General features: G+C 49.5%; 6 protein-coding genes across 6 annotated transcripts; 4 read left to right on the forward strand and 2 right to left on the reverse strand.

Annotated features, from left to right (window-relative positions):
- Nucleotides 1-921: 921 nt before the first annotated feature.
- On the reverse strand, nt 922-3159 carry EURHEDRAFT_382386 (GMC family oxidoreductase; the record flags this gene model as incomplete). The annotated part of the gene is made up of 8 exons (XM_040779534.1): nt 922-968; nt 1036-1170; nt 1227-1658; nt 1711-1864; nt 1912-2022; nt 2071-2688; nt 2740-2955; nt 3019-3159. 8 exons carry the CDS (start codon nt 3157-3159, stop codon nt 922-924), a joined length of 1854 nt encoding a protein of 617 aa, XP_040633652.1.
- Nucleotides 3160-3423: 264 nt separating this feature from the next.
- EURHEDRAFT_390696 (uncharacterized protein) lies at nt 3424-4683 on the forward strand (the record flags this gene model as incomplete). Its single annotated transcript, XM_040779846.1, has 2 exons — nt 3424-3785; nt 3852-4683. The coding sequence occupies 2 exons, from the start codon at nt 3424-3426 to the stop codon at nt 4681-4683; spliced, it is 1194 nt and encodes a 397-aa protein (XP_040633653.1).
- Nucleotides 4684-4820: 137 nt separating this feature from the next.
- On the forward strand, nt 4821-5743 carry EURHEDRAFT_534610 (uncharacterized protein; the record flags this gene model as incomplete). The annotated part of the gene is made up of 5 exons (XM_040787301.1): nt 4821-5007; nt 5067-5101; nt 5178-5314; nt 5396-5514; nt 5592-5743. Exons 1-5 carry the CDS (start codon nt 4926-4928, stop codon nt 5741-5743), a joined length of 525 nt encoding a protein of 174 aa, XP_040633654.1. The 5' UTR covers nt 4821-4925.
- Nucleotides 5744-6327: 584 nt separating this feature from the next.
- EURHEDRAFT_468312 (putative short-chain dehydrogenase) lies at nt 6328-7497 on the forward strand (the record flags this gene model as incomplete). Its single annotated transcript, XM_040785248.1, has 4 exons — nt 6328-6864; nt 6927-7113; nt 7179-7292; nt 7355-7497. 4 exons carry the CDS (start codon nt 6328-6330, stop codon nt 7495-7497), a joined length of 981 nt encoding a protein of 326 aa, XP_040633655.1.
- Nucleotides 7498-8071: 574 nt separating this feature from the next.
- EURHEDRAFT_534613 (SDR family NAD(P)-dependent oxidoreductase) lies at nt 8072-10009 on the reverse strand (the record flags this gene model as incomplete). Its single annotated transcript, XM_040787302.1, has 3 exons — nt 8072-8738; nt 9158-9610; nt 9666-10009. The coding sequence occupies 3 exons, from the start codon at nt 10007-10009 to the stop codon at nt 8072-8074; spliced, it is 1464 nt and encodes a 487-aa protein (XP_040633656.1).
- Nucleotides 10010-10674: 665 nt separating this feature from the next.
- EURHEDRAFT_511527 (type I polyketide synthase) lies at nt 10675-13104 on the forward strand (the record flags this gene model as incomplete). The annotated part of the gene is made up of 7 exons (XM_040785976.1): nt 10675-10959; nt 10986-10995; nt 11059-11461; nt 11517-11739; nt 11792-11915; nt 11972-12432; nt 12487-13104. The coding sequence occupies 7 exons, from the start codon at nt 10675-10677 to the stop codon at nt 13030-13032; spliced, it is 2052 nt and encodes a 683-aa protein (XP_040633657.1). The 3' UTR covers nt 13033-13104.
- Between the last annotated feature and the right edge of the window lie 369 nt (nt 13105-13473).

The following is a 13473-nucleotide window of genomic DNA, read 5'->3' on the forward strand; positions in this document are numbered from 1 at the left end:
TTTTCGGCAGAATCACTCAGGAAGCTATTTGTTTACTTTGCATTATTTATACCTTCACGTGGCTCTTCAAGATAAATACCTTTGAATGAAGTAATGTCCTCTTCTCTTTTTCCTAGTTTAGATGTTCATCGAGTACATTCCTTCTACAGGAACTAGCTATCATAATACTATATCCAAGGACTAATGTATATTGACTATGTAATGGTAACTTACATATTATCACTTATAATTAATATAATCTTAAAAATTTTGATCAGAAGTAATATAAATCAGAGAGATTTTGTAGGAAGCTATTATGTGAATTGATTCTAGGGCTCATACAATACCTATCATCCGAAGTAGCAGAACAGGAGTAATGTGTTACGGTGTAAATAACAGGTCTGTATTAAGATTAATCATCATTTTTATGCATCCAAATCGGGTAAAGCGTGGGAATTTTTATGAAAATGAGGGTCGACGAGGGTCCTTGAGGGTCACCCACACGAGGTCTGGCGAGGGTCGAGGGTCGGGTGAGGGTCGCGAGTGTTATACCCGCCCCTCGCGAGGGTCGGGTGGAGGGTCCAACCTTTGGACCCTCATGAGGGTCTGGGCGAGGTCTAAACTATCCAGTGTTTCCGCGAGCTGGGAGGCTACGTTGTCGGTTCTGGAGGGTGATGCGTGCGATACAACACAACCACCACAGGGTCCCAGCATAGTTTATAGAGCATGCCAAGCAAACGAGCTTAGACGATAGGGTCGAAGAGTGAAGAAGTGAAAGAATGATCAGTCCCAAGGACATGATCGGAAAAGGTGGAATTATGACAAAATCTAGGCTTTGAAATAGGTAGGATACCAAATAATCGCAAGCCGCGAAGGCGAGTCAAGTTAACAAGCAACTATATAAGACAGGGTCAATGGTCCAGTCGAGTCCCCATCATTCAATCAGTTTCCTTCCAGAATACTCTCGGAAATCTTTTCAGCAAGCATGTCTGTGATATAATCAGCATTAATATAATTTACCCAATTGCTTTGCGCCCTGAATATGGGTGTACTTACACACGGTGGCCATAGGGAAACCGGGGGGTAAGAATGGCAGTGCACTGGCATCGACTACACGGAGGCCCTCGACACCAAGGACCCGAGACCTAGAATCCACGACGGTTGATTTATCGGCTTTGGGTCCCATTTTGCCTAATACATATCAATATCAGCACAATGTACATTTATGGATGGGAGAGAACACTGACATGTCGAAGCGCCGTGGTAGATCAAACTCATGTTCTCTTTGAGCCATTCCAGGATATCTTCACGCGAGGTAACATTCGACCCTGGTCGATATTCAGACTGGACGATCGTGCTGTTGAATGCAATCTCACGGATGCGTTGCAAGGCGGCGATTGCTTGCTCTTGGTCGCCTTGGTCCAGCAACCAGTTGGGACTGATAATCGGTCCATCGGCCATATCAGCACTCTTGATGGTGATATTGCCACGCGACGAGGTGGTAGACAGTGCGGAGCCAAGTGTGATATAGTTATCATCGGGGCCGAGACCAGGAGGATTGTCGCCGTATTCCAGACTTAGGTAATTGACCTCGGACAAGTCATCCGGGAACGTATCCAGGAACTTACGGGTCTTATTGCTGAACTGCTGGTGGTAGAGCTGGGGAAATTTCTCAAATGCTGCCGATTGTAAGAATGTCTTCGGGTCGTAAAGTGCGTGTCATAAACATACCCAGGGCTTGGCCTCCGCCAATGCTGGCTAGCAGACCAGTTTGGTTGGTGAGATATTGTTCGACCAGCTTTGCGGAGACTTCCTCATTCCCAGCCTGGAGTTGTGAGCCGGTAGTAACGTTGACTTTGAAAGAAAGTTCCATCCACGGTTGATCCTGCGTTATATGAGTACAAGCATCTTGGATTCCGACGAAGACCTTACCCATTCATTCTGACCAACACCTGGTAGATCATTGACAACAGAAATACCATGCTTCTGAAGTGTTTCTGCCGGCCCAATCCCTGAAACCATGAGCAATTGCGGGGAATGCCACTGAAATAGTTAGTTTCGGCTCTGGAATAGAGTGCACTGTTTACTTACAACTCCCGCGGATAGAATAACTTCCTTTGTAGCTGACAGATGATACGTGAAGCTGTTGGTCACTGAGTTGGTCCGAACTTCAACACCCGTGGCACGCTTCTGCTCATCGAAGATGATCCGCTTAGCCAGGGTCTGTGGATAGATCTTGATGTTGGAGTTCCGTGAGGCGAGCTGCAAGAATGAAGTTTCGGAGCTGCGAGTAGCAGTCTCAGGATCAATCGCAGCGGTGATAGTGGCATAGCCTAGGAGCGTTCCGCTGTTCAATCCTTCACGTCGTGGAATCCCTGCCCTTTCCATTGCCTCATCAAAATACGGTCCATAAGGGCCTTGGTAATTGCCATACGAGACCTCCAAGGGACCGCCAGTGCTATCAAACGCGCCGGCATCGTAGCTGATATTAGCTTTGCGGTCGATCTTTTGATAGTTTGGCGGAGTAAAATGGCAGCTCTTCTTGTATGCTGGAAACACATTGTCCCAGGTCCAAAAATCATCGCCCGTAAGCTTCGTCCATTTATCGAATGTGCCGAAGGTGGCTCGAGCATATCCCATGTAGTTGGATGCGGAGCTGCCGCCGAATGTCTGTCCAGCAACATAAACCACCTTACGGCCATTGTATCCCTATTTCGGGTTGATTATAGTCACTGTTATCGAAAGGCTTCAAGGACTTACCACTTGTGGCTCTGTTTCCAGGGCGAATTCGGTAAGAGATTGACCTTTATTTGAGCCCACACTGTTGAGAGCCGAATAAAAGTCGTATCCGGGGACCTGGGTACGATTCGAATTGACAATTTCATAAAAGGTACCGGTCTCTACAACGGCGACAGAATGATTGGCGAGGGCCAGTCGGGCCGCGATGGCATTCCCAGCAGTCCCTCCCCCAATGACCTAACATGCCTGTTAGCAATAATGTCCACCCGAGGCTCGAAGGAGAGGTGGGGAGGGATTCACAATATAGTCGTCGGTTGCATTAGTCCCTGGTAGGCCGAAGGAATTGCCAAACAAGTTCGTTATACCATCGGCACCGACTTGAGCACCAACTATGGCCAGAGTCCGGGTAACCAGGGTTAGTGCACACAAGAGGCTCAGCATGATTGGTCTGGACGGTGGTACCTTGCGTTTTCCAATTAAGTTCCCTCAGCTGGAGCCTCTCCTTCGATATGTTTATACCCTCTGCTCCAGGAACCCCTGACCGACGCTCGGGGTGTTCGGTCCGAATGGTGTATTCTTTGCTTTTTTATTAGTTATAGCAGGCTCATTTGGCATCACTAGGCGTAAAAGTGAAGTGTAAATCGCCCTTGATTTCCGGTAATCAATTTTCCTGTATATTACATCCAATTCCTTTCACATCCTGCCATGATAAACTTCCGCGTGCTGAAGCTGTTCCTGTATGCCCTGGCCGCCTTGGGCGTTTATCATACATGGGGCCGGACTATTGCTGACGGCACCCTGACCCATCTTCTCCATGCCATGCACTCCAAAGATGGGTATGTTCTGCCGGGAACAGACTCTTTCTTACGTACATCAATTACCGGAATTTACTGGCCCGTCGATTATCTGCTCGACATCCTCATCGTCTTCTTCTGGGAGGCGGTGGATGGATCTCACCCGGCTACCTCTGCAATAGGTATCTATTTTCTGTCTCAGTTCCTGAGCGTCTTGACTGGCATGTATGTCGATAGTCTGCGGCAAGGCCAGCCCCGAGGCACTCCGTTCCGGTATGTATTTGCTCCTAAATTTGGTTTGCGGAATGGGTTGTGAGCAATGGCTTACACCGGCAACAGAACAATGTTATGGCTTCTCTCCTTTCAGATGATGGCGATCGCAACTACTGGTCCCTATTGGGCTCTTTGGTACATTTCGGCGACTCCATTAATCAGCCAGTGTCGCTCCCTGGCAGATCTACAGCATGCTTCGATGCCATCAAGCCGGTCGGCACTGCTGGTCATTCCTAGCATGGCAATCGGCTATATTCTCACTGCTGTGAGCATGTGTCTGCCATCACCATCTGTGATTTCCCATGATTCCAAGCAATTGGCACTGGTTGCCTGGAACATCTTCCCCATCGGCGTGTTCTTGATCCACGCGGGTCTCGAGGCCATAGTGCCGAGATCTCAGAGCCGTGAGCCATGTGAGCAACGCCTCGTGACAATTCGCATTGTCAACAGTGTCTCCTTGTTCTTCAGCCTGGCTGTCCACTTGGGGTTGATAAGTATGAGCCTTACCACCGTGCTTTTCCCAGCTCTCTGGGCTCCGCACGCGCTCTTGGCTCTTCACCCGGCCTCCCTAGCAATTCCCTCGGTGGCCATCGTCCGGGGAGCGACGGTTGGCGATGGCATACGAAGCTTCTTTATTTGGGATCAGGTTTTCGGATACGCGGTGGTGATCCTGGTTGCAGTCTTGCAATTGCAGACAGTCCTGACAGCGGTCGGCAGGAGACTGAACCAGAGACAGCTGCTGGCCATCCTGGCCGGGGGGATAATTTTGGGCGGACCGGGAAGTACCTATCTCGGACTGAATTGGATGCGGGATGAAGTAGTTTTGGATTCTGAACAGTGGTCAGACAGAGAGAAAGTGGCGATGCCTGGTAGCCAAGCTGCGAAGAAAATTACCTAGTCCGATGTGAGCATCACGCGAAGAGTAAGCATGCCGATTTTGTCCATGTTTCTCGGACTGCTTCTACTGTCGGTGCATTCGGTCCGACCATCAAGGTGGAAATTTCACTATACCAAGTAGATAGAAAGGTTATAAAGCCCGTTATCTCGAGCAGAAATCCAGGTAGCATCCATTATCGTCATCATCATAATACAACGGGTTTCGAGTATCAAGAACATTCAATTCCAAAAGCAGCACCGACCATGGCCACCGAACAGTCTGGATTTCCCACCCTCGTTCCCGCACTCATCACCAAGGTCAACATTGGCGATGTGAACCCATTAGGTCTGTCGTGTATAGTTTGTTTCTCCACCGAACCACGGGCTGACTGAGATACTCCATAGGTGTTATCCACAATGGATCAACAGTGACACACTTTGTGAGCGAGCGAGCGAGCGAGAATTGGTGTAATACGGCATTTCTCTCAAAGTATTTTGACTGACTGGCAATATTAGGGGACCCCGACCGGAACCATTGAAACAGTCACTGGCTTCGAGCCCGCATTCAAGGCCAACGTCAACTGGGGCGCTGACTGGCTCTCCTTTGACCCAGATGGTCAACACGCCCGGATTAATCTGAAAGGAATTGCCCGGTAGGCCACCCCATTCGACATGTTATGTTGGGCAAGCGCCCTACGAAATCCCGGGAAACGGTTACTGACCACTCTTGACAGAACCGAACAAGGACATTCCATCGACTTCCGCTACAAGGGGGTCATCCGAATGGCTGACGATGTCAAAAAGATCTTTGAGTTCAAGCCGGACATGGCCACGGTGCCCTTTGGGTACGCAAGTAAGTTGGGCCGTTTCTTCTCGTCGGGGCTCGCGGACCGAAATAGTTGCTCATGGTACTGATTGACTCCGGACTAGCTGGGGCACATTCCTTTGTGGTCGCCGATCCTGCCCTCAAGGAAATCGAGAACAGCACATTTGTAAGCAATGGTCGGATTATTGTCCACGAGAAGGGATTGACCGTGGAGACGAGACAATCCAAGGTGGTCCCGGCGGCGGTGATGAACTGATTGGACCGTGTGCATCACATCACTCAACATCGAATCAAGCCCTGTGCTTACCAAAAAGACTTTTCAATGGCAAGATAGCACTAATACGTACATACATATGTACCTTGATTGAACGATGTGGCGGTGCCGGGCGGGGTAGGCAGGTAACCCTAGTTATCAGTAATCCACCCATTCCCATGTACTCTTACATACTCCTACATGCTCCGTACATACATACTCCGTGGTGAGTTACCGCAGCCTGTCGCAGATAGAATTAATACCCCGTCGTATATTACTTTGTATTCCTAGGTATCGGAACCAGAGTCTTCCCTGCCGGACTGAGCGGACCGAATGTGGTTTTTCTTCGGCACAAATCAACACAAACCGATCTATACTCGTCTCGGTGTGGTGACCGGGATGACCGACAAGGGTCCGTCCGAAAGGTTTTATAAACTGACTACCATCTCCTCTCCGCCGATGCTCTGCTGTTGCTTTTTGTTTTTATAAATAAGCTATTGAGTTCCTAGTATATCGCATCAAAGTTGCTTTTTTATTTTTTTTCCCTCTCCCCTGACCCTTACAAGTAATTTTGTTGACCGTCAACCATGGCTCCGTACGGCGCTGACACCACGGCCACTCAGCTGGTCAACGACTACGCCGACCTCATCAAAGACAAAGTCGTTCTGGTCACCGGTATCTCTCCGGGTTCCCTGGGCGGATATTTCATCCAGGCCATCGCCAAGGCAGGCCCATCGTGCCTCATTCTCGCGGCCCGCAACCCAGAAAAAGCCCAGCAGACGGCCAACGAGATCAGCGCTGCTCAACCAACCGTGAAGACTCGCACCCTCCAATTGGATCTCGGATTATTCAAAAATGTCCGCCAGGCGGCGGATGAGGTCAACTCCTGGGATGATGTCCCCGTCATTGACGTGCTGGTCAACAATGCGGGGATCATGGCTCCGGAGTACAAGGTCACTGACGATGGCCTTGAATCCCAACTGGCGACTAACCATCTCGGCCCTTTTCTGTTTACCAATCTCATCATCGAGAAGATTCTGGCCTCCAAGAGCCCCCGTGTGGTCATGGTGAGCAGCGACGGCCATCGCCTTAATCCCTTCCGGTTTGATGACTACAATTTTGATGTAAGACATGGAGCTTGAACTTCCTTTCCACATGTACTAGTCACTGACTCAAAATCACTCAGGACGGGAAGAGTTACAACAAATGGTATGGTTATGGTCAGTCCAAAACTGCCAACATGTTGATGTCCATCTCACTCGCGGAAAAACTTGGCATCAAGCACAATCTTCTCTCCTTTAGTCTTCATCCTGGTGTGATCTGGACCAATCTCGCCAACCACTTAAATATGGAAACGGATTTTGATGGACTGCGTAAGTATCAAACACACTCATCCATCATTTTTTTTTTTTTTTTATTATTATACTTACTGGCATAGGTGCCGCCGATAAATCTTTGGGAAACCGTGAAGGCTGGGGAGAATTCAAGATAAAGACGCTCGATCAAGGTGTAGCGACACACGTTTACGCAGCGTTTGATCCGGGTCTGAATGGTAAAGTGGATTCCTCCAATCCCTTTTTGACAGACTGGATAAGAAACTAAGTATTTGAATAGCCCACAACGGTGCGTATCTGATAGATTCTCGGATCGGTAATCCTCTAGCAGACACGATCAAGCCATGGGCCACCAGCAGCCTGGAAGCAAAGAAACTTTGGCATTTAAGCGAGAAGCTTGTTGGCCAGGAGTTTGCTTACTAGCCGTCCTGTAGTGGGTACAAATCCTGGAATGAACAAAGTCCAAATGGTATAGGAGCAAGGTTTCCGGGGTTGTCAGATGGCTATGAATAGTTGTCACCTCCATACTTTACTGTCCATGTAACTACAGGTAGGTAGCTTAGTGAGATAGGAAGACTGCATGTGCATCACCCATAACTTTTCTTCTTAGAAAAGAAACATTTGTGCTAATAGAAACAATACTTTACTCGTTCATTTTGTACTTATCTATACTCAATTTCACTCAAGCCAGGTTCTCTAACTGCAGACAAGTACTATCAACAATCTCCGAGTATGCTAACACATCCATCCCCCATCCACCGGGATAACAACTCCATTTACGAAGCTGCTTTTCTGGTCGAGTAAAAACACCACCACCTCTGCCACTTCGGTTGGATCGCCCTTTCTAGCGAGTGCTCCTGGGTCCCCTGCACCAAACAGTTCACTTGTTCCGACGCACTGTTCAATGGCGCTGATCATGGGCGTTGCGATAATTCCACTGTTCGTCATGAGCATCATAACTTACTTGTCCAACATGCACTAGAGAGAGTGAAGCCACTTACGGAGCAATAGCATTTACCCGGATTGCCCTAATTCCCTCTTCTTTTGCCACAGTTCGTGTCAGGCCAACGACGGCATGTTTGCTGGCCACGTATGGTCCATTGTTCTGTACTCCTACAATACCCGCAATGCTGGCCGCGTTCACAATGCTTCCCCCGCCATGTCCCTGGGAGCCAGTTTTCATGAATGGCAGCTCCGCTCGCAGGCAGTTCATCAATCCTCGACAATTCACATCCATGACAAAGTCACATTCCTGGTCGGTGATGTTGCGCACTGCTCCACCTTCTTGTGCGATACTCGGCCCGAAAACCCCGGCCAGGTTGGCCGCTCCAGCCAGCGGTTGGTTGAAGTGAGCCATCGTCTGATGGATCCAGCGATGGCAGTCTCCCAGACGACGGACATCGAGAACCGTGGCCAAAACAGGGTCGACCGATCTGTTGCCCGGCTTGTCAGTGGGATAAAGAGGACGCAGTTCGGCAGCGACTTTAGCTAATTGGGAAGCGTTGAGATCAGCAAGGGCTAGGAGTACTCCTTGTTGGGCAAGAAGACGAGCAGTGGCAAGGCCAATGCCTGATGCAGCGCCCGTGAGGGCGACAACCGTTCCTTCAAGGGAGCTCATATTTGTAGATTGAAATCTCTGCGAGGCTGTTTTGTACCATCCGACCCTACTCCGTATGTTTATAATTCATTCAAATACGTACATACTGCAATTATCGACTGACTTCCTCCTCCGGGAGTGGGCACTTTTAATCCACTTTTCTCCACTCGCTCGGCCCGAACCTATCCTCCCAAACATTTTCAGGATTTCTTCAACTGGACCTGGTGCAACTGATTTTCCCTCACCAACAGGGCCAGTGACACTGTCCCTCCCGGTCCGATCGTTAGAGCGCTGACGGTCATCATGAGCCCGACCTTGCCAGGGGAGAACGATGATTCTCCCTTGAAGGCATGAAAGAGTAGCGCAAACGCCCATGAGAGACTGGAGACCGCCATGATGATCAGATCGTACTGCAGAAATAACCAAGGCCCCCGAACCAGAATGTCGTCTGTGCCCGGTGTTCCCGCGAAGCCGTTTGGCACATACATTGCCCAGAGGCGTAGGTCCGCCGCCCATAATGCCTTCGAAATGACATAGACATGAGTGACAGTCGAGCAGAGAGCAGCTAGCAAATACGATCCAGAGATCAACCGATGCGAGGCGCGTGGTCCACAGGGTGATTTCCAGATGCTCCGAATCACTGCTGCGAGAGAAAGTTGAATCCAGGAAACCCAGACTGGATCTGGCTGCCATGCGGCCAGAATCCGTTGGTGTTCTATGGCTGTCCGACTCGCCGGGCCGAGCCAGGTTGGGAGCATGCCAATGATAGCTGGGAGAATGGCGCCGAGAAGGAAACTGACAGGTATTGCAACAGCGTCTGCAAAGCTCACTATTCCAGTTGCCTGATCATGAAGAGCCCATCCAATATGCACTGCATAGTACAGTGGGAAGGAAATAGCTCCCCCGAATGCTTGCCATAGCAATCCAAATATGACCGGACTGAACAGATGTTAGAGAGTTGGGATGCCTGGAAAAAACTGGAAAGAAGACTCACTAGGCAATCCGTTTCGGTTTTGCTCCTGCACGACAGCTTTCTATATACAACCAGACAAATGCTGACTGCAAGACCGAATATGCATCGAGTAAGAAAATTTGGTATTCAATATGCTGTCCATTCGTACCATGGAAGAAGAATCCCACTAGCAAGGCAATTGGAATATCTACAAGATGAATCCCCGTATACCGTGCTTGCAAGGGGAGGCCTTCGGCCATCTGTCCATGGTAAACGGCCAGCAAGAGAGCCATGACGGTGCCATTCCAGGCACTCAGCCCCCAGAGGAGTACAGTTGCCAGCAAGGCTAGCACGACAAAGTAGCGCCGAAGATGGTGAATATCCATGTTCAAGAATTCTGATGAAGCCAAAGATCCTTTGTTGCTTCCTCACACTTTATCCCCCACGTCGAAATAAAGCGGCCGAGTTATCTTCGTCGCTTGTGAATCGATCGGTCCGTTATGGCCGTGAGTAAAACACAAGCCGCCAATGTTTTGAAATCCAAGAGGGTATCTTAGTGAGCCACGACCAGACGATTCGGCCCGAGCTTGAGCCATTCCCGCAACATTGTACACCATGTCCAATTCTGCACCGAGCTCAAGTTCCCGAGCACAGTAAGTCAGCAGTTCCTTTGACAAGAATCAGGAATATTACCAATTAGTGCGGGTAACAATGTCTATCTCTGGTGGTCGAATATCGAATACGGAAGGGTCAACAGTGCTCAAATTAACTACTTAACATCCTCGATTCTCAATCATCTCTTCTTTGTATATCAAATCTCGAAGAAGCTAGTTTTACTTTGAAAACGAACACTTCCTGCGGAACCCGAGACCAACACGGACAATATGCCTCATCGAGTTAGCAGCCCTCGCAATGGCGAAGACGTACTCGAGCCAATTGCCATCTGTGGCATGGGTAAGCATTTCATTTGTTCATGACATGGAATTTGAATCTGACCATTGCAGCCTGTAGACTGCCTGGCGCGGTGGATTCTCCCTCGTCTCTGTGGGAGATGTTGGTCGAGAAAAGATCTGGACAAACTCCCAAAGTCCCTGAATCCCGTTTCAATATCGATGCCCATTTTCATTCCAACCTCGAGCGGCCGGGTTCGTTCAACGTGTTGGGAGGCTACTTTCTCGATCAAAATCCCGAAGACTTCGATCCTACCGCCTTCAACATGACCCCTATAGAAGCACAGTGGCTGGATCCACAGCAGCGGAAGATTCTTGAAGTGTCCTATGAGTGTCTGGAGAATGCTGGTCTCACTTTGGAAGCCGTATCTGGATCGAACACGGCCGTCTTTGTGGGGATCGTTCACCTCAGACTATCGTGAGTTTTTCGTGAGGCCATTGATAAATCAAACTGACTAAACTGAAAGAACAAATGTCGATCCGAGACCCGGATTTTCGTCACAACTATGCGGCCACTGGTGTTGACCCAGGTATCATCAGTAACCGGGTCGGCAATATTTTCAACTTGAAGGGCCCTATTTTTACTATCAATACTGCCTGCTCGTCCTCAATTTACGCGATCCACAACGCCTGTCATGCCCTACGTGCACGGGATTGTGATGCAGCAATCACTGGAGGCGTTAACTTAATTCTCACTGTCGACCAGCACATGAACACGGCCAAATTGGGTATCCTGTCGCCCACATCTACTTGCCATACCTTTGATGCATCTGCTGATGGCTATGGTCGTGCGGAGGGTGCGGGTGTCCTCTACATGAAGCGTCTGCAGGACGCCATCCGTGACGGAGATCCGGTGCGTGGAGTGATCCGGTCCTCTGCCGTCAACACGTAAGCCTTTTCCACTTCACCTAATCGACACGGAGATACTGATCACGAGGATTAGCAATGGTAAGGTTGAAGGAATGGGCATTACTCACCCCAGTCGTAAGGGCCAGGAAGCAGTTGTACGCATGGCATACGATAAAGTTGGACTCGATCCAAACCTCACTGCCTATGCTGAACTGCACGGCACCGGCACTCCCGTGGGAGACCCGATTGAGGTCAACGCCATTGCGAGCGCCATGAATGACACGCGATCTCCAGAGCAGCCACTGCTCCTGGGAGCTGTAAGCATCATTTGGGCATTCGACAGCAAATTATTACTGACCGTGACATCAGGTTAAACCAAACATCGGTCACAGCGAAGCGGCAAGTGGAATTTTCGCCGTAATGAAGGCAGCAATGATGACCGAGGCGGCTGTCATTCCGGGAGTCGCCCATTTCCAACAATTGAATCCAGCTAGTAGGTCTCCTAGTCACTCGTCATGAGGACAAGGTCAACACTAAACAATCCGACAGTTCATGAGGAGGATTGGAATGTCAAGGTCAACAGTGAGACCAAGCCATGGCCGAACGAATCTGGTCTTCGCCGCACCAGTGTCTCGTCTTTTGGATACGGTGGTACTAATGGTCATGTAATTGTCGAGTCAGTCGATTCCTTATATCCTTGGTATCAGCACGCCAAACCTAAGCGAGAGGCATCCTATAACTGTGCCTCCTCGCGTCCATTCCTACTAACAGTTTCTGCTCATGACAAGTCTACTCTCGCCAGAAATGCAGCAGCTATCAACAGAGTCGCGAAAGAATACTATTTCACTGATCTCGCATACACGCTCGATATGAGCCGTACACGCTGGGGACACCGGGCGTTTACTGTTGCCCGCGAGGACCGACCAGCCGAAGTTTTTGGCTCGGACTTGCAAACTGGTGTTGCATTCTCTTCTGTACCAGATGTGGGATTTCTTTTCACTGGTCAAGGTGTAAGGCATCGTCACCTCGCTATACTGTCAATAATATGCTGACGTCGGTAATAGGCACAATGGGTAGGTATGGGACAGAAAGCAGCGAGGGAGTTCCCATCATTTTATCAGACGTTGCAGAGGTTGGATTCTGTCCTTGCACGACTTAACCCGCCACCATCATTCACCCTCGAGGGGTTTATTATCAACCATGCAGACGCTACAGCCATCAACGGGCCGGAGATATCTCAGCCGCTGTGTACTGCCATTCAAATTGCTCTGGTGGATCTGTTTGACGAATGGAACATTAACCCCTCAGTCAATGCTGGACACTCGTCCGGTGAGATTGGCGCAGCATACGCCGCCGGTTTGATTTCCGCACCGGGGGCCATCCTTGCCGCATACTGCCGCGGCCATGCGGTCAAGGCCCATTCATCAAAGGGATCGATGCTGGCCGTTGGCCTCGGAGCGGATGAAGCTGAGAAGTACATGTTGTCATACACCCCCGACCAGCTGTGTATCGCCTGCGAGAGTTCTCCCATCTTTAACCACCCACCATGCCACCAAATCGCTCTCGATCGAACCGAAACTCGCAGGAACAAGAGGGACGCATTTTATTAGCTATAGAAGCTTTTAAAAAAGGAGAAATCAGCTCAATCCGTGAAACAGCACGTCGATTTAACATACCGCGTTCCACCCTTTCTGATCGCCTTAATGGCCACCAATTTCGCATTGAAAAACGCGCCAACAACCATAAACTCACAGAGGTTAAAGAGGAATCGCTTGTTAAATGGATATTCTCAATGGATCTGCGTGGAGCAGCCCCTCGGCCTACAATGGTGCAAGAAATGGCCAATTTATTGCTTGCAGCTCGGGGTACTGATACTGTTGGCAAGAACTGGGTATCAACCTTTGTACGACGCCACCCAGAGCTTCAAACACGATTTTCTCGAAGATATGAATACCAACGGGCAAAACAAGAGGATCCAAAAGTTATTCAGGGGTGGTTTGATACTATACAAGCTACAATTCAGCAGTATGGCATCCTCAATGAAGATATCT

The sequence above is a fragment of the Aspergillus ruber genome (assembly GCF_000600275.1).
Source record: "Aspergillus ruber CBS 135680 unplaced genomic scaffold scaffold00077, whole genome shotgun sequence".
In the NCBI taxonomy this organism is placed as follows: Eukaryota; Fungi; Ascomycota; class Eurotiomycetes; order Eurotiales; family Aspergillaceae; genus Aspergillus; species Aspergillus ruber.